The 22,201-nt window shown below is 60.8% G+C and overlaps 1 protein-coding gene across 6 annotated transcripts in view; it reads left to right on the forward strand.

Annotated features, from left to right (window-relative positions):
- Positions 1–21,962, forward strand: part of BSN (bassoon presynaptic cytomatrix protein) — a 98,000-nt gene extending 76,038 nt beyond the window's left edge. The window contains exons 4-12 of one of the 6 annotated variants that reach the window (XR_008629799.1): positions 2,860–3,294; positions 3,711–10,301; positions 12,215–14,288; positions 14,566–15,326; positions 15,398–15,494; positions 15,782–15,913; positions 16,114–16,168; positions 16,463–16,555; positions 18,157–21,962. Coding sequence is in view for 3 of the 6 variants with exons in the window: in XM_055135967.1 (XP_054991942.1) it covers positions 2,860–3,294; positions 3,711–10,301; positions 12,215–14,288; positions 14,566–15,326; positions 15,398–15,494; positions 15,782–15,913; positions 16,114–16,154 (10,131 nt within the window). In the remaining 3 variants the exon portion in view is untranslated. Of the gene's footprint in view, positions 1–2,859; positions 3,295–3,710; positions 10,302–12,214; positions 14,289–14,565; positions 15,327–15,397; positions 15,495–15,781; positions 15,914–16,113; positions 16,169–16,462; positions 16,556–17,499; positions 18,131–18,156 lie in introns of those variants that run through there. The other 5 variants (XR_008629800.1, XR_008629801.1, XM_055135967.1 and 2 more) reach the window with 5 other exon arrangements.
- The last annotated feature ends 239 nt before the right edge of the window (positions 21,963–22,201 follow it).

A 22,201-nucleotide genomic window follows, 5' to 3' on the forward strand; every position in this document is an offset into this window, starting at 1 on the left:
ACCAGACTCAGTTGCTGTGTTCCGAGCACTGAGGCTCTGCTTGGTCTTCCTTGCACCTACCCCCAATCTCAGCCCTCTAGGCCATATGCACCTTCTCTCCTCACCCCCACCCCCCACCTGGTGCCCCCAAGCTGAGGAAGGGCCTCCAGCACCCTGGCAGGTGTTTATTTTTAGCTCACCTCACATGCCTCCCCCTGCTGTGTCCTGAGCCCCTCCTTCCCTCTCTGCCTGCAGTAGCCAGGAGAGAGCCCAGAGCAGGAATGCCCACAGGGCAGCCCGCAGCCTTCTGCCTCGGTGGGGCAGCGGAGAAGGAAGAAGGCCCTGGGGAAGGATCCGGTGACTCTCCGGCACTGCAGGGTGTGGCTCTGAGCCCCTGGCCTCAGCTCTGCGTCTGAGCCCACCCTCCCCACCCCCCACCCCACCCCCCGCCCTCGAGATACTGGACTATAGCTTCCAGGGGAGATGGGGTCCACAGGACAGAGAGTAGGCAGAGTTTTGCCAAGCATCAAGGAGTGTCCAGGAAGATGACCAGACTTAGAGAGGCCTAACCTGGAGTGACTGTGTGCACAGACTGGAGGTAGAGAAAAGGTCAGCCCCTCACTGGACCCAGATCCTAACCCCATCATGCCCATCTTGGGGGTGGGTCCTTCCCCATCAGGGGCTACCTGCTCATTTTCAGAATCTTCTTGGCCTCTGCTCATACCTGTACTATGTCTCAGGAGTCTCAACCCCCTCACAACCCTCTAGTATCAAGGAGTTCCAAGATGCGCCCAGGTAATGGGCGGGAACCCCACTGCAGTTCTCACCTATGCTTATCCTTTTAAGGGTTTGGTTGTAGCCAGTCACAGCTGGTCCCACTCACTCCCAGACATGAAACTTGCCTTGCCAAGAGAGCCAAAGGCCCAACCACCTGCAGCACCCATGACGTCATGGGGGGAGGGAGTGGTATGATGAATAAATATCAGTTGCTGTCTCCTTATGCCTTTGGGGTCATGGGGGATGGATCACAGAACATTAGATATGGTCCAGGGGAGTCAACACTGGGGTTTGGTGGGTAAGAGAAATTGGACAGAGGGTATAACTCTTACCTTACACATGGCCAATCTGAGTTCAATCCCCAGCTCCCCATATTCATTCCCCATGGCCAGGAGTGATCTCTAAACACAAAGCCAGGAGTAGGTCCTGAGCACCACTGGCTGGGGTAATTCCCCAAACCAAAATTAATAAATGAATCAACACTGGGGCTTGGGAAGACGCCTCAGAAACAGAATGAGTACATACAGTGTGTGAGGTGTTTCCCTCCAGAACTGGGGCCTCTCCTGGGGCCCATGTGTGGGACTGGGCCACAGAGCAGGTGCCCCGGCCTTGGCAAGGGGGAGAGTCCCAGGCCCTGTGTAACAAGGCCAGGGAGCAGGCCTGGCCTGCTGCTCTGCACATCCCCCAGCCCTGCTGCCTGGTCAGCCTGGCTCCTTCCGGGGTCCAGGGCAGATATGGGCTGTGCAGCAAACGCAGGCAGCATCACTGAGGAAGGAACTGCCACTGTGGCTAGAGCTGAGAGCCAGTCATCTGGGCTCAGCCAGGTGGAGAGGGGCTCACCTAGCCCCCAGGGCTGTGAAGTCAGGACTGAGGCTGTTGGGGGCTGAGACCACCTTACTGCCCCCTCCCTGTGCTCTGTAGCTGTGGTTCTCATAACAGCCCACCCTCTTGGCTGAGCTGCTGGGTCTTGCTTGTCTGGGCAGCCGGGGAGGGTGGGAATGGCTTGGCTCTGTGTGCTCCAGGCTGAGAGCAGGCTGAGGCTTTCTCTCCTCCATGCTTCACCCCTCCCGTTGCCAGGGCAGGGCCTTACCTTTGCCAGAAAGGAGGCCTGACTTTGGGAAAGGCTCCCGGGGGTCTATCTTCCTCCCTGCCAAGATCAGTCCATCTCCCTCTCCACCTCTCCCCCACCTCTCTGTGATGCTGGGAATCAAACCCAGGGCCTCACACTCACAGCATGTGTTCTGTGCCTGAGCCAAGTCCCTGGCTCCTTTGCTTTGTCTTTTTGTGGTGGGGGCGGGGGAAGGGGAAGAATGATGGGGAATTGGGCCATGCCTGGCCATGCTCCAGGGCTATTCCTGGCTCTGTGCTCAGAGATCACTTCCGGCAGTGTTTAGGGTACCATGTGGTGCCAGGAATTGAGCCCAGGACTCCTGCATGCAGGGCCTGAGTGCCTGCCCTCTGCATTGTCATCACTCAGGCCCTGAGTCATCTTCAGAACTTTAGGTATTGTGTGTATTTTTATTGTTGTTGTTTTTGTTGTTGTTTGATTTGTTTTGAGGCCACACCAGCAATGCTCAGAACTTACTCCTGGCTCTGCACTTATGGATCACCTCTAGGAGGCTTGGGGGGCCATATCGGGTGGCAAGGATCAAACCTAGGTCAGTCATGTGCAAGGCAGACACCTGCCCTACCTGTGGTACTATTGCTCTTGCCCCACTGTGTATCTTAAGGAGGTAGAAGCGGGACTGAAGTGATAGCACAGCGGGTAGGGCGTTTGTCTTGCATGTGGCTGACCTGGGTTTGATTCCCAGCATCCCATATTGTCCCCTGAGCACTGCCAGAAGTAATTACTGAATGCAGAGCCAGGAGTAACCCCTGTGCATCGCCAGGTATGACTCAAAAAGAAAAAAAAAAACACAGAGGTAGAAGAGTTTCATTTGGGGGCCATAAATATCTATTAGTCATTGTCTCCTTGTGCCTTTGGCATCATGGTCTGGGAGACTTTCTTCTTCTTAAGGTCCCAGGGATTGTCTTGGGAATTGTCTGAGTTCCTCACTGCCCATGGCCTTGATCAAACTTCTTTTCTTGCCTGTTTCCTTACAGAAAAGCGAGTGGCTTTGTCTGAACTGCCAAACTAAGCGGCTGATGGAGGGCAGCCTGGGAGAGCCGAGCCCCATGCCACTACCCACCTCCCCGCACCCCCCAGCTGGGGCCCCTCGTGCTGCTGGCACAGCCCCTCTGAAGCAGAAAGGGCCACCAGGGCCAGGCCAGCCATCTGGCCCTGTGTCTGCCAAGGCCAGTCCCCCGCCCACCAAGGCCAGCCCCCAGACCAAGCCCCCGCGGGCTGCAGAAGCCAGCAAGACTCCAAGTGCGGCCCAGGAAAAGAAGACTGTGAAAGCTGAGCCTGTGCCCAAGCCACCACCGGAGACCGCCCCACCCCCAGGAACCCCTAAAGCGAAAACAGGGGCCCGGAAGACTGAGCCTGCCCCCGCTCCTGTCAAGGCCACTCCAGAAGCTCCCAAGGTGGGGGAGCCAGAGGTTAGTGCCCTCGATTCCCCTCTCTTCTCCGCAGACAGTGCCAGGGAGGGCTTGCTGCCCTCAGCCACTAAGGGGTGTGCCAGGGCAGGAAGTTTCCAAAGGTGGGTCCTGGGGGGTACAGAACCTGTGAGCCCCTGGCCAGTCCTGGGGCTGGCACCTTGTGGGATGCTTTGCCGGGTTTTGCTGCCGTGAGATACAAGGTTGTGAAGTTCATGGAGAACTAATTGCCGCTTAGGGACTGCCATGGAACCTGCCAGGTACTGACTCCAGGCTGGAGAAGTAGAGTGAGTGGTGGGCCCTGATTCTCTGGGAAGTGGAGGTGTCCTCCTTCCTTCCATTCTGGGATGACAGGAAGTCCCCCGTCCTGCTCCCAGGTCCTTACCCATCTGCTTACAATGTCTGCTTCTTGCCCTCAGGAGCCAGTGAGCAAGCCTTACTCTCAGGACCTGTCCCGGAGCCCGCAAAGCCTCAGCGACACAGGCTATTCATCTGACGGCGTCTCCAGCTCCCAGAGCGAGATCACCGGGGTTGTGCAGCAGGAAGTGGAGCAGCTGGACAGCGCAGGGGTGACAGGGCCACGCCCGCCCAGCCCCTCAGAGCTCCACAAGATGCGGCCTTCTCTGGAGGCCAAAGGCCCGGCCTCTGCTGTGGAGCGGGGCAAGCCCCCTGACAGCGGCAGCGGGGAGGACCAGAAGCAGAGGCCCCACTCCTTGTCCATCATGCCCGAGGCCTTCGACTCCGATGAGGAGCTGGAGGACATCCTGGAGGAAGAGGAGGACTCCTTGGAGTGGGGGCGCCAGAGGGAGCAGCGGGACACAGGGGAGTCCTCAGACGACTTTGGCAGCCAGCTGAGGCATGACTATGTAGAGGACAGCAGTGAGGGTGGCCTGTCCCCTGTCCCACCCCAGCCGCCAGCCCGGGGGACGGAGCTGACAGACGAGGAGTTCATGCGCCGGCAGATCCTGGAGATGAGCGCCGAGGAGGACAACCTGGAAGAAGAGGAGGCTGCCCCTTCCGGGCATGGCCTGGCCAAGCACGGCACCCAGAAGGGCGGGCCCAGGTCCCGCTCTGAGCCCAGCCAGGAGCCCGTAGCGCTGCCCAAGAGGCGCCTGCCCCACAACGCCACCACCGGCTATGAGGAGCTGCTCGGGGAGGGAGGCCCGGCCGAGGCTGCTGACGGCAGCGGGGCCCTGCAGGGTGGACTGCGCCGCTTCAAGACCATCGAGCTCAACAGCTCTGGCAGCTACGGGCATGAGCTGGACCTGGGTCAGGGCCCCGACCCTGGTCTGGACCGGGAGCCTGAGCTGGAGATGGAGAGTTTGACGGGCTCACCCGAGGATCGCTCCCGCGGGGAGCACTCATCTACCCTGCCTGCCTCCACGCCCAGCTACACATCCGGCACCTCCCCCACCTCCCTGTCCTCACTCGAGGAGGACAGCGACAGCAGCCCCAGCCGCCGGCAGCGCCTAGAGGAAGCCAAGCAGCAGCGCAAGGCCCGGCACCGTTCCCACGGGCCCCTGCTGCCCACCATTGAGGACTCATCCGAGGAGGAGGAGCTGCGGGAGGAGGAGGAGCTGCTGCGGGAGCAGGAGAAGATGCGAGAGGTGGAGCAGCAGCGCATCCGCAGCACTGCCCGCAAGACCCGGCGGGACAAGGAGGAGCTGCGGGCCCAGCGGCGGCGCGAGCGCTCCAAGACGCCCCCCAGCAACCTGTCCCCCATCGAGGACGCCTCCCCCACGGAGGAGCTGCGGCAGGCGGCCGAGATGGAAGAGCTACACCGCTCCTCCTGTTCCGAGTACTCGCCCTCCCCCTCCCTCGACTCCGAAGCCGAGGCCCTGGAGGGCGGCCCCGGCCGGCTCTACAAGTCGGGCAGTGAGTACAACCTGCCCACTTTCATGTCTCTCTACTCGCCCACTGAGACCCCCCTGGGCAGCGCGGCCACCCCCAGCACCGGCAGGCCCCTCAAGAGCGCCGAGGAGGCCTACGAGGAGATGATGCGGAAGGCTGAGCTGCTCCAGCGGCAACAAGGTCAGGCTGCAGCAGGCCGGGGCCTTCCCACCGGGCCCTCGCAGGCCGCAGCCCCCAGGGGCCAGGGGCTCTTTGAACCTCAGGACACCCTGCAGCAGGACTCTGGCCGGGCAGTGCAGCCGGCCCCAGATGGCACCACCGTGTATGAGGAGATTCTCCAGACCTCCCAGAGCATCGCGCGCATGCACCAGGCCTCCTCCCGGGACCTGGCCTTTGCTGAGGACAAGAAGAAGGAGAGGCAGTTTCTGAATGCTGAGAGTGCATGCATGGACCCAATGAAGCAGAACGGTGGTCCGCTCACCCCGGGGACCAGTCCCACCCAGCTCGCTGCCCCTGTGTCCTTCACCTCTGCCTCCTCAGACAGTGGCGGGGGCCGAGTCATTCCTGATGTCCGTGTCACTCAGCACTTTGCGAAGGAGCCTCAGGACACTGTCAGGCTTCACATCTCTCCCGCCTCCCCAAGCCCTACCTCCAAGGAGGTGGGTACGTCCTTTGCCCAGGGCCCTGGTGTCCCTGCCACTACAACTATGACTCCCTTGGCAGGACTACCACGAGGCTATGCGGCCCCAGCCTCCCTGGCCAGCTCACCTTCTTCCACGAGCCTCGGCTATGGACAGACCCCAACAACGGCAAACTATGGGTCCCAAACTGAGGAGCTGCCCCCCACCCCTAGTGGACGGGCGGCCCGAGAGAAGCCTCTGGGTGTGAGTGATGAGCCCTCCCGGGGATACTCCTACTATGCAGGCTCCAGCCCACCCCTCTCCCCCTCTTCTCCCTCAGAGAGCCCCACTTTCTCCCCCGGCAAGCTGGGCCCGCGGCCCACAGCAGAGTTCTCTACACAGACGCCAAGCCCGACTCCTTCTTCGGACCTGCCACGGAGCCCTAGTGCCCCCACGCAGATGCCCATGGTGGCACAGGGCACGCAAACACCACACAGACCCAGCACACCGCGCCAGGCCTGGCAGCAGTCCTCCCAGGAGGCCCCTCTCATGGTCATCACACTGGCGTCAGAGGCCTCCAGCCAGACCAGGATGGTGCATGCCAGCGCCTCCACCTCACCTGTGTGCTCCCCCTCTGACAGCCAGCCCACATCCCACAGCTACAGCCAGACGACGCCACCAAGTGCTTCTCCGCAGCCCCCCGAGCCGCCTGGGCCCCCTGGCTTCCCACGGGCGCCCAGTGTCGGTGCAGAAGGGCCTCTGGCGCTCTATGGCTGGGGCGCTCTCCCTGCTGAGAACATCTCCCTATGCCGCATCTCCTCTGTCCCGGGCACATCCAGGGTGGAGCCAGGCCCTCGCCCCCCCGGCAGTGCTGTGGTCGATCTACGCACCGCTGTGAAGCCCACACCCATCATTCTCACTGACCAGGGCATGGACCTGACCTCTCTCGCTGTGGAAGCCAGGAAATATGGCCTGGCCCTGGATCCCATCCCAGGTCGGCAGGCAACGGCAGTGCAGCCCTTGGTCATTAACCTCAACGCCCAGGAGCAGACACATGCCTTTCTCAGCACCGCCACCACCGTGAGCGTCACGCTGGCCTCCACCGTGCTCATGGCTCAGCAGAAGCAGCCTGTGGTCTATGGAGACCCCTTTCAGAACAGACTGGACTTCGGTCAGGGCACAGGCAGCCCCGTGTGCCTGGCCCAGGTCAAGCAGGTTGAGCAGGCCGTGCAGACAGCCCCATACCGAGGCGGGCCAAGGGGAAGACCCAGGGAGGCCAAGTTTGCCAGGTACAACCTACCCAACCAGGTGGCACCTCTAACCAGAAGGGACGTTTTGATCACTCAGATGGGCACTGCCCAGGGTGTCGGCCTCAAGCCAGCTCCAGTGCCAGAGCCTGGTGCTGAGCCCGCCCGGGCCGGCCCTGCAGAGCTGCGGCCCCATGCCCTGCCGGGGGCCAGGAAGCCGCACACGGTGGTGGTGCAGATGGGAGAGGGGGCTTCAGGCACAGTGACCACGCTACTCCCCGAGGAGCCCCCGGGAGCCCTGGATCTCACAGGGATGAGGCCCGAGAGCCAGCTGGCCTGCTGTGACATGGTCTACAAGTTCCCTTTCGGCAGTAGCTGTACTGGGACCTTCCAATCCGCCCCCAGCGCACCTGAGAAGAATGTGGCAGAGGTGGTCCCGCCTGGCCAGAGCAGTGGCCCCTTCTATGGTCCTCGGGACTCTGAGCCCCTTGAACCTCCTGCCTACCGGGCCCCAGGGGTCGTGGGCCCTGGGCCTCATGAAGAGCAGAGGCCCTACCCCCATGGCCTCCATGGCAGGCTCTACTCCTCCATGTCCGACACCAACTTGGCTGAGGCGGGCCTCAACTACCATGCCCATAGGATCGGCCAGCTCTTCCAGGGTCCTGGACGAGACTCGGCAATGGACCTCAGCTCCCTGAAGCACTCCTACAGCCTGGGCTTTGCCGATGGCCGCTACCTCGGCCAGGGCCTGCAGTATGGCTCATTCACAGACCTGCGTCACCCCACTGAACTTTTGGCTCCCCCACTTCCCATGAGGCGCTACAGCTCAGTGTCAAACATCTACTCAGACCATAGATATGGCTCTCGGGGAGATGCAGCTGGCTTCCAGGAGGCCAGCCTGGCCCAGTACAGTGCCACCACGGCCCGAGAGATCAGCCGTATGTGTGCCGCCCTCAACTCCATGGACCAGTACGGAGGGCGCCACGGGGCCAGCGGTGGTGGCCCGGACCTCATGCAGTACCAGCCTCAGCCCCAGCCTGGGCCCAGTGCCCCCCAGGGTTTGACTCCCCTCCGGCCTGGCCTCCTTGGGAACCCCACCTTCCCAGAGGGCCACCCAGCACCTGGGAGCCTGGCTCAGTACCAGCCGACTGCAGGCCAAGGACCAGCAGTTCGACAGCTACTGCCATCCACTGCCACGGTTCGGGCAGCTGACGGCATGATCTATTCCACCATCAACACCCCGATTGCTGCAACACTGCCCATCACCACCCAACCCGCCTCCGTGCTGCGGCCCATGGTGCGTGGCGGCATGTACAGGCCCTATGCATCCGGGGCAGTCACAGCTGTGCCAATCGCCAGCCTGACACGTATGCCCGTGATTGCCCCCCGGGTGCCTCTTGGGCCACCGGGCATATACCGGTATCCAGCACCAAGCAGGTTCCCGGCCGCTCCCAGCGTGCCGCCCCCAGAGGGGCCCCTGTATCTGGGAAAGCCTGCCGCTGCAAAGGCGCCTGGGGCTGGGGCCCCACCCCGGCCAGAGCTGCCAGCAGGGGCTGCACGGGAGGAGGCACTTTCTACAGCTCCTGCTGCCACCGGCAAAGAGGCTGCAGTAGCAGGCCCGGCCCCAGTCCCACTGGCTGGCCAGAAGCCACCTGGAGAAGCAGTCCCAGGGGGTGTCAGTGGGGCCCTTGGCAGGCCAGGACTGGAGAAGGAGGAGCCCTCGCAGGAAGAGAGGCAGCGCAAACAGCAGGAGCAGCTGCTCCAGCTGGAGCGGGAGCGGGTGGAGTTGGAGAAGCTGCGACAGCTGCGGCTGCAGGAAGAGCTAGAACGGGAACGAGTAGAGCTGCAGCGGCACCGGGAGGAGGAGCAGCTGCTGGTGCAGCGGGAGCTGCAGGAACTGCAGACCATCAAGCACCATGTGCTGCAGCAACAGCAGGAGGAGCGCCAGGCTCAGTTCGCCCTGCAGCGGGAGCAGCTGGCGCAGCAGCGCCTACAACTGGAGCAGATCCAGCAGCTACAGCAGCAGTTGCAGCAGCAGCTGGAAGAGCAGAAGCAGCGGCAGAAGGCCCCATTCCCTGCAGCGGGAGGCGATGCACCTGGCCGAGGACCTCCCCCAGCTCCTGGCGAACTAGCTCAGAACGGCCAGTACTGGCCCCCACTGACTCACGCCACCTTCATTGCTGTGGCTGGGCCCGAGGGGCCTGCACAGCCCCGAGAGCCCACACTGCACCGGGGCCTCCCCAGCTCAGCCTCAGACATGTCGCTGCAGACCGAGGAGCACTGGGAGGCAGGCCGCAGCGCCATTAAGAAGCGGCACTCGATGCCACGCCTCCGGGATATCTGCGAGCCAGAGTCGGCGCCTGAGCCCTGTGTGGTCAAGAGGATTGCAGACAGCAGTGTCCAGACAGACGACGAGGAGGGAGAGGGCCGCTATCTGCTGACCCGGAGGCGCAGGACACGGCGGAGCGCTGACTGCAGCGTGCAGACAGACGACGAGGACAGCGCCGAATGGGAGCAGCCCGTGCGCCGCCGCCGGTCCCGGCTCTCCCGCCACTCGGACTCGGGTTCCGACAGCAAGCACGATGCCTCTGGCTCCTCAGCAGCCACTGCTGCTGCCGCCGCCGCCAGGCCCATGAGCAGCGTGGGCATCCAGACCATCAGCGACTGCTCCGTGCAGACTGAGCCTGACCAGCTGCCCCGGGTGTCTCCAGCCATCCACATCACAGCAGCCACGGACCCCAAGGTGGAGATCATTCGGTACATATCGGCCCCTGAGAAGACCGGGCGTGGGGAGAGCCTGGCCTGCCAGACGGAGCCCGACAGCCAGGCCCAGGGCGTGGCCGGGCCGCAGCTCATCGGGCCGAGCGCCATCAGCCCCTACCTACCCGGCATTCAGATGGTGACCCCGGGCGCCCTGGGCAGATTCGAGAGGAAGAAGCCAGATCCCCTGGAGATTGGATACCAAGCCCACCTGCCCCCGGAGTCCCTCTCCCAGCTTGTGAGCCGCCAGCCCCCCAAGTCCCCTCAGGTCCTCTACTCACCGGTCTCACCCCTGTCCCCACACCGGCTCCTGGACGCCTCCTTTGCTTCCAGTGATAGACTGAACAAGGCTCACGTAAGTCCCCAGAAGCTCTTCACGGCTGACAGCGCGCTTCGCCTGCAGACGCTGCCTCGCCCCATGAAGACCTTGCAGCGGTCTTTGTCTGACCCTAAACCCCTCAGCCCCACCGCCGAGGAGTCTGCCAAAGAGAGGTTCTCCCTCCTTCAGCACCAGGGGGGCCTGGGTAGCCAGGTATGGGCACAGGGGCTGGTCCCGGGTGGGACAGGGCTCTCATACTAACGGGGGGTGGGGGCCTCCCAGGGAGGGGCCTTTACTGGGGTGGGGATGGAGTCACCTCCAACCCCAGAGCCCCAGAGGAAGGGGTCAAGGAGAAGCCCTTCCTCGATGCCAACCGGTGGAGGGCGCAGCCAGTGTGCACAGCCCATGCCCATGGCCCCAGCCCCCACTGGAAGCCCAGACTCTCCACTGCCCGCTCCTAGTCCAGCCCAGCCCCTGCTGCCCACACCCCCTGAGCCTCCACCCGCTCCCTCAGCTCTCCCCTTCTGTCTGGATCCCTCCTACCCTGCCACTCCTCTGCAGATGCTTCCTGAGGAAAACGGGCACAGACTGACCACACTGTGCCCCACTCCCAGCCCTGCCTGGCTGCCTCTGCCCGGGCCCAGCATTCAAGGCCCCTCCCCTTGGGCTGCTCTGTGCATGCTGCCGCTCCTGCCTCCTGCCTGCCTGGCCTTCAGCAGACCCCTTCCTCGCTGCCTGCCTTGCAGAGCATAAACTGACGCTGTCTGTGACTTTAGTTGCCAGTGACATCCTGGGCCAGGGAACGGTGGCCTGCCATGGGTTGCCACAACAGGGAAGTGAAAGAGTGCAGGGCCTGATGTGAAGACTCGAGTGTCAGGCTTCCCTGGGGTCTTTGGAACCTCTGGAGGGTTGGGGGATAGGTGAGCCGGTACACAATGGGTGTTTAAGGAAGCTCAGTGGGCCGGTGTGGGCAGGTAGGTGACAGTGGTCCTTAGGAGACAGGGCCTGAATCAGAGGTGTTTTGAGGTGTATGGCCTGCTTTATAGAAGTGAGGCAGAGAGGAAAGAGGTGGGATCTTGGTGGGGTTGTAGAACTGATACGCTCAGGCAGGGGAGAATCTTGGGGTGTGAAGGAAAGAGCAGATGGGAGTGAGATTGGGAGCCTGGGCAGGGTGGGGACACATCAGAGAGGCAGGTGGTTCTGGTTCCAACTTGGGCTAGGCACAGAGATCCCATGGCCGTTCATCTCATGTAGTCAAAAATGATAGGGGCTGGAGCGATAGCACAGTGGGTAGGGCATTTGCCTTGCACGCGGCCGACCCGGGTTCAAATCCCAGCATCCCATATGGTCCCCTGAGCACTGCCAGGAGTAATTCCTGAGTGCAGAGCCAGGAGTAACTCCTGTGCATCGCCAGGTGTGACCCAAAAAGCAAAAAAAGAAAAAAATGATAAAAGCTGGACCAAAGATGAGGAGTTCAAAAAGGAAATGTAGCCTTCATTCTGAATCTGGGGGCACCCTGGCATTTTCTTTATGATAGTGGAAAGAGCAAAGGAGAGGTCCCAGAGTAAACACAGGACCCTTAGGAAAGCAGACCACAGACCCAGGAAGCCCAGGGGGCTAGTCAGGGAGCCAGAGTTAGGGCCAGTGAGAAGCAGGGGTGGGGTCCCACACAGCAGGGGGCTGATGGACATGGGGGGGCAGGACTAGGGCTGAGCACCCCCTGAAGGTCTCAGAAGGTGGCGTGCAGGGAAGAGTGGGCCAGTGCAGGTCACTTTAGAGAAGACAGGCAGGAGGTGGAAAACATCCATAGAGTCGCCGTCAGCAAGGGCTCTCCTGACCCCTCTAGGAACCATCCACTCCTGGCTACCCGCAGGTAGCACCCAAACCAAATCAGCCCTAGTGAGCATTGCCAAGCCCTTCCTCTGTCCACAGGCCCCCAAAGTGGTCCTGAGCCTTCTCTCCCAGACCAGGAAGGGGGCAGGGCAGCCTCAAGGCTGCCTGGTGATCCAGGGCCAACTGTGGCACCCAGCCACTGCCCCAGCCCAAGCCTGAGCTTGACTACCCTGTGCCCTACTAAGCCACCGACACCTTGGGTCTCAGTGCTGCCACCCTTCCCTCTGTCTCAGGTGTCGGCGCTGCCACCCAACGGCCTGGCCCGCAAGGTGAAGCGGACACTTCCCAGCCCCCCTCCAGAGGAGGCCCACCTGCCCCTGGCAGGCCAGGCCTCCCAGCAGCTGTATGCAGCCAGCTTGCTGCAGCGTGGGCTGGCAGGGCCCACTGCTGTCCCTGCCACCAAGGCTAGCCTGCTCCGGGAGCTGGACCGGGACCTGCGGCTAGTGGAGCATGAGTCCACCAAGCTGCGTAAGAAGCAGGCAGAGCTGGACGAGGAGGAGAAGGAGATCGACGCCAAGCTCAAGTACCTGGAGCTGGGGATCACACAGCGCAAAGAGTCTCTGACCAAAGACCGAACCGGCCGTGACTACCCACCCTTGCGGGGACTCGGCGAGCACCGTGACTACCTGTCAGACAGTGAACTCAACCAGCTGCGGCTCCAGGGCTGCGCTACTCCCGCTGGCCAGTATGCAGACTTCGCGGCCCCTGCCGCTGCTCCTACCACCCCCTCTGTCCCCACTGCTTTCCAGCAGCCCCGGTTCCAACCTCCGGCCACGCAGTATCCTGCAGGCACTGGAGGGCCGAGTCAGAATGGATTCCCAGCCCACCAGGCTCCCACCTACCCCGGCTCTAGCACGTACCCAGCAGCCCCTGCCTTCCCTCCTGGCACCAGCTACCCAACTGAGCCCACCCCACCAAGTCAACAAGCTTTCCGTCCCACTGGTCATTACACAGCCCAAACACCCATGCCAAGCACACAAAGCACCCATTACCCCGTCCCAGCGGACAGCCGCGCCCCACACCAAAAGCCACGGCAGACCTCACTAGCCGATTTGGAACAGAAAGTGCCCACCAACTATGAAGTTATCGCCAGTCCTGCTGTGGCCATGTCTTCAGCCCCATCTGAGACCAGCTACAGTGGCCCAGCAGTGAGCTACGAGCAAGGCAAGGCCCCTGATATGGCCCGTGCCGGTGACCACGGCAGCGTGAGCCTCGGCCCAGCCCCCACCTACCCCTCTGACTCCCACTACACCAGCCTGGAGCAGAATGTCCCTCGGAACTATGTGATGATCGATGACATCAGTGAGCTCACCAAGGACAGCACCTCCACTGCCCCAGACAGCCAGCGGCTGGACCCCCTGGGGCCAAGCAGCAGTGGGCGGCCAGGGAAAGAGCCTGGAGAGCCAGGTGGCCTGGAGGGGCCAGTGCTGCCCTGCTGCTACACCAGAGGGGAGGAGGAGTCTGAGGAGGACTCATATGACCCCCGGGGGAAGAGTGGCCATCACCGGGGCGTGGACAGCAATGGCCGATCCACCAGCACCCACTACTACAGTGACAGTGACCACAGACACGGGGCACGAGCAGATAAGTATGGTCCAGGCCCTGTGGGGCCCAAGCACCCCTCCAAGAGCCTGGCTCCAGCTGCCGTCCCGTCAAAGCGCAGCAAGCACCGGAAGCAGGGCATAGAGCAAAAGATCTCCAAGTTCTCCCCGATCGAAGAGGCCAAGGACGTGGAGTCAGACCTGGCCTCCTATCCATCCTCCGCAGCCAGCGGCAGCCTGGCCTCTCGCGGAAGGAAGTTCCAGGATGAAATCACCTATGGGCTCAAGAAGAATGTGTATGAGCAGCAGCGGTACTACGGGGTGTCCAGCCGGGACCCGGTGGAGGAGGATGACCGCATGTACAGTGGGAGCAGCCGCTCCCGGGTCTCCTCCGCTTACAGTGGGGAGAAGCTGTCCAGTCACGAGTTCAGTGGCCGGGCTAAGGGATATGAACGGGAACGGGAGGTCATGGACCGACACCAAAAGGGGGGCTCCAAGCCCTCATCCTTGGGTATGGCCCATGGCCGGGCTCGGCCCCCCATGCGGAGCCAGACCTCCGAAGAGGAGAGTCCTGTCAGCCCCCTAGGGCGGCCACGCCCTGCTGGGGGTGCCCTCCCTCCGGGAGATACTTGCCCACAGTTCTGCTCCAGCCACTCCATGCCTGACGTCCAGGAACACGTCAAGGACGGGCCACGGGCTCACACGTATAAGCGCGAAGAAGGCTACATCCTGGATGACTCCCACTGCGTAGTTTCCGACAGCGAAGGTAATGGCAGCTGGGGGTGATTCCCGCGATGCTTGGGACCTGGGGGGCCTGCCTGCCATGGGGCTCTGGGCTCCGAGATGTCCTGTGGGCCCTGCCACAGGCTGCCCTTCTTGCCTGTTCTGCAATGCCCTGGCCCCAGTGGTGGGAGGGGGTGCTGGGAGCCTGGTGTGATGCTTGTGGCAGCGGCCTGCCCGCTGTGGTCTCCTTGCATGGCTTCAGCTGCCTCCCCATGCGGCCATTCCAGGGGCTGATCGTGTTCTGTTTTTGGTCTCTGAAGCGTATCACCTGGGCCAGGAGGAGACAGACTGGTTTGATAAGCCCCGGGATGCCCGCTCTGACCGGTTCAGGCACCACGGGGGCCATGCAGTCTCCTCCTCCCAGAAGCGAGGCCCTGCCAGGCACAGCTACCATGACTACGATGAACCCCCTGAGGAGGGCATGTGGCCGCATGATGAGGGTGGCCCAAGCCGCCACACCTCAGCCAAGGAACACCGGCATCATGGCGACCATGGGCGGCACTCGGGTCGCCACGCTGGTGAGGAGCCGGGCCGGCGTGCTGCCAAACCACACTCTCGGGACCTGGGTCGCCATGAGACCCGGCCTCACCCTCAGCCCAGTCCTGGCCCGGCTATGCAGAAAAAGGGTCAGCCTGGGTACCCCAGCTCTGCTGAATATTCCCAGCCATCCCGTGCTTCGTCCGCGTACCACCATCCTTCCGAAAGCAAGAAGGGCTCCCGGCAGGCCCACTCTGGGCCTGCAGCACCGCAGCCAAAGCCAGAAGCGCAGCAGCAGCTGCCAGGCAGGCAGGCAGCTCCGGGGCCACAGCAGTCCCAAGCTCCAATGTCCCGGCAGACACCCTCAGCAGCCTCACGCCAGGCGCCACCGCAGCAGCAACCTCCAGCCCAAGGTCCCCAGCAGGTCCGGCTGCAGCAGCAGGCCCAGGTCAGCGCCCGGGGCCCAGCCGCTGCTGCCAGCCAGCCAGCAGGAAAGCCTCAGACAGGTCCAGCTGCGGCCACAGGCCCCCCGCCGGCAGGAGCGGTAAGTATGGCTCCAGGGTGGACTCCAGGCCTGGGCAAAGGATAGCATCTGAGCTGTGGGTTCTGTTTCAGGCACGGGCAGAACAGGCTGACAGCGCTAAAGGGACAGCCAAAGCACCCCAGCAAGGGAGGCCCCCTCAAACCCAGCCGCCGTCAGGCCCTGCTGCAGGTGAGCTGGTCTCTGGGTGCCTTCAGGACAGCACCGAGGACCTGAGTTCCCTTTGGGCCCCCCTCCCCCCCAACTCCCCGCAACCTGAGCTCTCCTGTCCTTGCATCCTCACTATCCCCTGAGAAAGTGTCCAGTGGGCACTTTCCTTTCTCCTCTTCCTCCTCATCATTCTTCTGTTCCCCCCGCACCCCGCCCCGGGCCTCCCTGGCTTCCCAGATTCCCATACTCTTGTGGCTCTTCCCCAGCCGGGCCCAGCGTGGTTTCTCAGGGTGGTTTCTATCCTCCAGGGGTGAAGGCTGGAGCCAGGCCTGGAGGGCCCCCCGGGGCTCCTGCTGGCCAACCAGGTGCCGAAGGAGAGAGTGTGTTCTCCAAGATCCTCCCAGGGGGCGCAGCAGAGCAGGCTGGCAAGCTGACAGAAGGTAGGCAGCGGTGGTAGGTGGGGGACAATTCAGAGCTCAGCTCCTCAGACCCAGGCCTGCTTTAGGCCCACCTGCTGTGCTCAGTGATTCTCTGGCCGTCCCTGTGCCTCAGGCTGAGCGGCTGAGCTCTGCCAAGCGCCCTGGCCAGGAGGAAGCCTGGCTCAACCTGCTGATGCCCCTCTCCTTTTTCTACCTCACAGCCGTCTCTGCTTTTGGCAAAAAATTTTCCTCATTCTGGTGACCACGCCCTGCTGGGTAAGTATGAGCAGCCTCCCTTGGGAAAGGGTGTGGGGACCGGGGTTTCTCAGTTCTGCCAGGACCTCTGGGAGATATCTGCGGGGAAGGTGGCCAGAGCTGAGTGGGAGCAGAAACTCTGGGTGTGGGACAGCAAGAGAAGGAGAGGCACAGCCCGTCACAGAACCCCAGCCTGGGCCCTGAACCAACCCAGTGAAGAACGCAAGGTCCTTCTCCAGCCCCACGGGACTCTCACTGGCATAGGGGCCCCTGGGCTGCAGCTCCTCCCCATCCTCCTCTGTGAACGCCCCGCAGGCTCCTGAAGACATGAAGGGAGGTGATATCATTGCTGTGGAAAAATCTCTGGAGTCAGAGACCTGGGCACAGCTCTGGACTCTGCGTATAACAGTGAGTGTCAGGACCAGGGCAGGGTGGGCAGAGAAGGGGTGAAGCCCAGGTCCAGCTGACCAGACCCCCTCAGTTTCTCAGTGTAAGCTCAGAAGGGTCTGGTGGGCTTCCCGCAGTTCCTGGGGTGACTAGAGTCCTCAGGTAGGTAGTCATTTGGGGAGACGGGCCAGCAAAGCCTGAGTCACAAAAGGGGTCCTCTGTGTTCCCAAACTTTCCTATAGGGGCACAGTCCTCTTCCCTGGGGGCCTGGTGCTGCCGTTGTTCCCGCTAGTTGGGAAGGCAGCCCCAGATGTGCCGTCTAGACCGAGCGGTGTATACACACAGAAAAGCACAGTGAGTTTGTGGGGTGGCAGGAAAGCACCAGAGAGGAAAGGGGGTCACCTCTGCAGCAGTCTCAGCCCCAGAGCAACCCAGGCCCATGAGTGGGAGCACCTCTCCCTGCCTGCCACAGTGGCCTTGGCAGGGTGAGACGCTCCTTCCAGACACCAGCCCAGACCCCAGCCCTGCCCTGTTCGGGGGTAGGTGCCAGCTACTGGAGCTACTCTGCACAGAGAACTACCACTCACTTGCCACTTCTTGGACTGGGCAGTCCTGTGTGTTGCAGGGCCCAGCCCCCAGCAAGCAGGTCACACAGGTGCCCTGGGCCTTTCCTAGGTGAAGGGTCCAGGAGCTGGCATGTGGGTCTGCACGAGAGACCATGGTGGGAAGGGGAAAGGGAACAGAAGCAGCTGCTGCAGGGCATGCCCTGGGTAGGTGGGGACCAGCACCCACAGAGACTCTGATGGCGGTATGAGGTGGGTGGAATGTGGGACAGGCAAAAGGTCAGCGCAGCCAGAGCCCTGTGGAGGGGGAGGTGGTCAGGGGTGAAGTCTGAGGGGTGGGGGGTTAGAATCCAGCTGAGTGGGCTTGGGTGGCCAAGAACACAGAATGTGTTCTGCTCCCAGTAGCCACAGGAAGCTCCCCAGCATCCATCCTGTCCTCAGCCCTCCACAGCAGGCTCCCACTCACCCTCCCGCTGTGCCACACGGTGCCTTGGAGTTGGCCCCAGAACAGATATGCAGCCGGAAGTGGGGCACAGGGGAGGGCCAGCACACGCACTCCCACCTTGGATCTGGAGCCCAGACTTCTTCACTGGGAAGAGAAACCAAGAGTGTGGCTTGTTCTGGGTCTTGCCAGACAACATGGGATCACTCTGTGCACCAGCTATGGGTAAAGGTGTCCCCCAAGTTCTGGCATTTGGCTCCCACCAGGAACAAGCCTCCAGCGTTTCTGTGCCCCTTGTCTCCTGCACAGCTGATACATGTGTGTGCATTTGACACTAACCCTGTCTCGCTGTGTCTTACAAGCAAAACAGAAAAAATAAATAAATAAACCCCAATTTGTATCATGTTAAAATTGTCCCTTCCTAACCAACCTGGTTCTTCCCCATCCCACCCACATCCTTCTTTCTGTGAGCACAAACCTATCCAGGCACTGCCCTGCCCAGCCCTAATGATGGGCTCCATGAGGCCCAAGCATGTGGCACACGGGGCTGGGAAGCTGTTGTTCACAGCCTCCAACTAAAACTTTCTTCTCATCTTTCCTTCCTTTTTCCTTTCAAGCATCTACTATCTGGCAAACCGTTTGGCCCAAAGATTTGCCCCCTGTGGGATGAGGCAGGCAGGCCTCGGGTGAGGATGGGCTGTTTCCTCACAGCAACTGCCTGAGTGAAGCCCCTGCTGGACAAGAGCAACCACTGGCATGACCCCTGCCGGCTTTGGCAAGATGCCAGGCTCCCATGCTGCTCCGGGTCTTACTGCCGCCGGGAGGGAGGAGGCCCCAGCAGTGTCTGGCTGCTCTTCCCACAGCAGCCGCCCGCCCACCCAGCCAGCCAGGCTTTCGATGCGTTATACACAGAGTTTGGGGGCACGCCGCCTGTTTCTGATGAATGCTGCCCTTCCTTCACGATGCCAGAAGTTTTTCCACAGCCTTGGAGAGGGGCTTTGACTGAGGGCTGGGGGCCCCAGGCTCAGTTTCCTTCACATTCCAGCTGGCCCGGATCCCTCAGTGGCCACAAGGCCCTGCCCCCTTCACCCAGCTCTTCTGGGTGACCTGGGAGCAGAACTCCATGTGGCTAGTGTGGGGTTGGGAGAACTTTACAAACATTAGGACCTACCACTGTCTCATCGCTGAAATCAGAGGCCATAGGACCGAAAAAGCAGCGTGGGCACCGGCTGAGACTCCTCCCAGCCCATGGTGGCAGCGTGCTGATTCACCTGCCGCCACCTCAAAGCCATCCCCCAGCCATCGTGAGCGTCCCAGCGGCACCGCCATCGTCTCCACCAGCCGGCTCCTCATTTGTATACCTGGGGATTTCTTTTGATTTCAAGAGCAGCCTTAATCATTTCGGTTTGATTTACATGTATACCTCATAAACATTTTTTTCTTTTGTTTCTCCTCCTCCCTTTCTCTCTCTTTGCTCCCTCCCTGCCTCTCCCCTCCACCACCACCACCTTGTGACGGATGGTTTGGTTTCCTCTCTGCTCTGCCCCTGCTCAGCACAGGGAGAATGTTGACTTAGAAGCAATAGTGGGCAGCAGGCCACCAAGAGCACAACTCCAGGGCGAGGTCTAGGGAGGCCCCTCAGCCCGCCTCTGTTTACTGTGCAATTCCAGTCCTTCTTAAGCCATCATCAGTGAGCATGCTCAGAGCAGAGAGGCCAGGGCTTCTGCCAGCCGAAGGAAGGGCCCAGAGTCCTGTGGTGGGGAGTTTGGCACTGTCCATCCACTTGGTGGACTGGGCAGCCTGCCTCCCTCACACCCTTCCTTTGGGGGCCTCCCTTCATCTTGGGCATAGCCACAAGTCTCATCTCTAATGTTCTATGCAATGAAATATAAACCCTCAAAGACAACTGTTAATATTTAATAAATTCCATGTTATGTATAAGGAGTTAATTGCAAACCTGCAATTAAGAAACCAGATAGATATGCGCATATCAAACCCCATCCCCGCTCCCACCGTGTGTGTGAAATTCTCAGTCTGTGGCATGTTTGACCTGTGGCAGGACTCGCTGCTGCCAGGCGAGCCACCGCCTGTCCCGCAGTGGAGCATGCACAGCTCGCAGCCTCTTTGCACGACTTCATCCATTTTAAATGCTTGACCCTCTCTCTTGCTTGGAGTTCTTTTTGCCTCAGAATATCTCCTTCGGGAGTGCTTCTAGCTGACTTCCGCACGAGCTAGTGAGGACCTGCTGGGCTTTGCGCCCGAGTGGAGCGTGTGGGGTGGCAGGGCAGGTTAGTGCAAAGCCCCCCATGCTCTGCAGCTTTCTCTGACCAACCGTGGCAAGTGGCACGCAGGTGGGAGCCCGCACAGGATGCATGAGTGTGAATGTTCTGAAGGTTGTGATGGGATCTCTAGATGTAAGTGGCACCTCCTCTTACCCAAGCCAGAGCCAGAGGTCTCTGGCCACCCTTTCTCAGCAGGACACAGCTGGGCTGCATTTGTGGCCAGAGAGACAAAAGCCAGGCCAGGGCTTAACTCTGTCCAAGGAACTCCAGCTCCTGACTGCTCCTCTCTGTGCCTCTCCCTTGTGACAGGGACACTCAAAGGCCTGTGGTCAAGAGATCTAGGCTGAGCTGGGGTCACAACACATTTCAGAAGAGCTGGACCTCTGGCAGCTGTAGTGAGGACAGCTGATTATGTTATCTGGACCTGAGTGGGTGTCCACAGAGGTTTTCAGTAGTCTCTTAGGAAGCTTCTCCATAGCAGAAATTCCAGAAGGTTCTATTGTGGCCCTCACCACATCTGTGTCCAGGGCCGAAACACTCTGCTCATCCCTATCTCTGACTCCCAAGTTCCCCAGTACTCATCACTTCTCCACGGTGAGCCAGGAGTGCGAGCGGCAGTCTCTGCCCAACCCCTTGAGGCCTAGCCTTCCTCCAGAGTGCTCTGGCTTGCTCCATGCATTTCTCAGGGGTCCACATTTCTCATGCTTTCCTCTAAGGTCTATACTCCACTTCAGTGAAGGATCCTGGCCCACTGCTGGCAGCTAGGGGACAGGCTGTTCATTCGGTGGGGCTGAGACTCTAGGTGTGAGCCTCATCCATCCCCCGGGACAGCTGCCTCATCTCACAGATCAGGTCTGGACTGACTAAGGCCAGCAGAGCAAGGGCTGAGGGAGACCACTCTGCAGCACCTCTGGCCAGCCAGGGCCAGGTCTGTGTGGGGTGGACTTAGGGGCTGGACATAGGGGCACCAAGCTGTCCTTCCCACCAAAGGCCAGGGTGGGGCCAGGGGCAGGAAATGGACAAGGTGATAGGGGTGGTAGCCTCTACCATACGACAGCTTTTCAGAAGATTGCCTTTCTAGCCAATCCGACTTTGAAATTTCTGACATCTGCCACTCCCCACCCTCTAGCGTGTCCACGAGACGCATTTATTCCTTGTGAAAGTGGCTGGAGCAGCCATCGCTCTAGGTCACTATAGCCAGAGGCTAGGGAGTGGTATTCGGTGCCTTGGACAGCAAAGAGCATCAAGCACATCTCCAATAGGCAAGGGTCTCTGGGATGTGGTCCAGGCCTTCTCCATCCACAGTGTCAGCAAGGGCACCGCCTCCTCTGTCCACTTTAGGACCCAGTGCACACACTTCACAGTGATGCTGCCCCACCATCCTTTTAGTCCTGGAGCAGAGAGCGGTCTCAGGGCCTGTGAGGAGGGCAGCCGTGGCTGCAGACAGCTTGTCTTCTGGAGCCTGGGGGGAGCTTTTCAGGCAGATCCTTTGCCATGGCAGTGTGGTCCCAGCCTGTGGGCCCCCTTCCCTGCCCTCTTGCCCTGCCCCCACTCTGTAAATACTCGTTATTGTGGACTCCGACAGGGTCAGAGGGACAGGCCTGATCAACTAGAATGCCTCAGAGTTGTCAACTCTGTCTCTCTGGATACCAACATCCCTGCAGCCTTGCGGGGCGGCACTGGAGCGCCATGGAAGTCTTGAGATATTGTGTGTGTGCATGTGAACAAGCGTGTGAGTGTGTATGTGTGTGCGTGTCTGCCTCATTCAGCCTCTGGGATCAAATCAGCTCCTTCTCTCCAAGCACAAGGCCTTGGAGAGTGGTGGCACCCAACGCCTTTTCCCTGCTAGCTTCCACGTCTTGTTTTTGCTTTCCCCTCAGCCCTTTCTTCCCTCCCTCCTTCCCTCTCTCCCTTTCTCTCCTTCTCTCCTTTATTTGAGGGGGGAAGAGTGCTGTACAAAGTCAAACAAACAAGTTTACAGTTGTAAGTGCAATGACCCGAGTCCTCCACATGACCTTGTGAATTGTGTGCCGTCCTCTTGTGCTCTGTGAGAACTCGTGGTACTTCCGTGTCCCTCCCCCTGTATCGTGACAAGGTAATTCTGTGGTATCAGAATAAAAGGACTTGATATAAACAACCTACAGGCTGTCTCTGGGATTGTTTCTGAAATGAGAGTGTAGGCAAATGAGTAAATCTCCGACTTACTCAGGGAAAAGTAAGGGAAAAGGGAAAAGAGTCAAAGGGTTGCCTAAGGGCTAGCAAGGCCAGGACTAGGCCCACCCCAAGCTGTGCAAAGATCATAGGACCCCCACAGAGGAGGTATCCCACACCCAGACAGTTCCTGAGTTTGGATCTGGAGGGAGCAGCAGCTTGTTCGCTG

Source organism: Sorex araneus, chromosome 4 (assembly GCF_027595985.1).
Source record: "Sorex araneus isolate mSorAra2 chromosome 4, mSorAra2.pri, whole genome shotgun sequence".
NCBI lineage: Eukaryota > Metazoa > Chordata > Mammalia > Eulipotyphla > Soricidae > Sorex > Sorex araneus.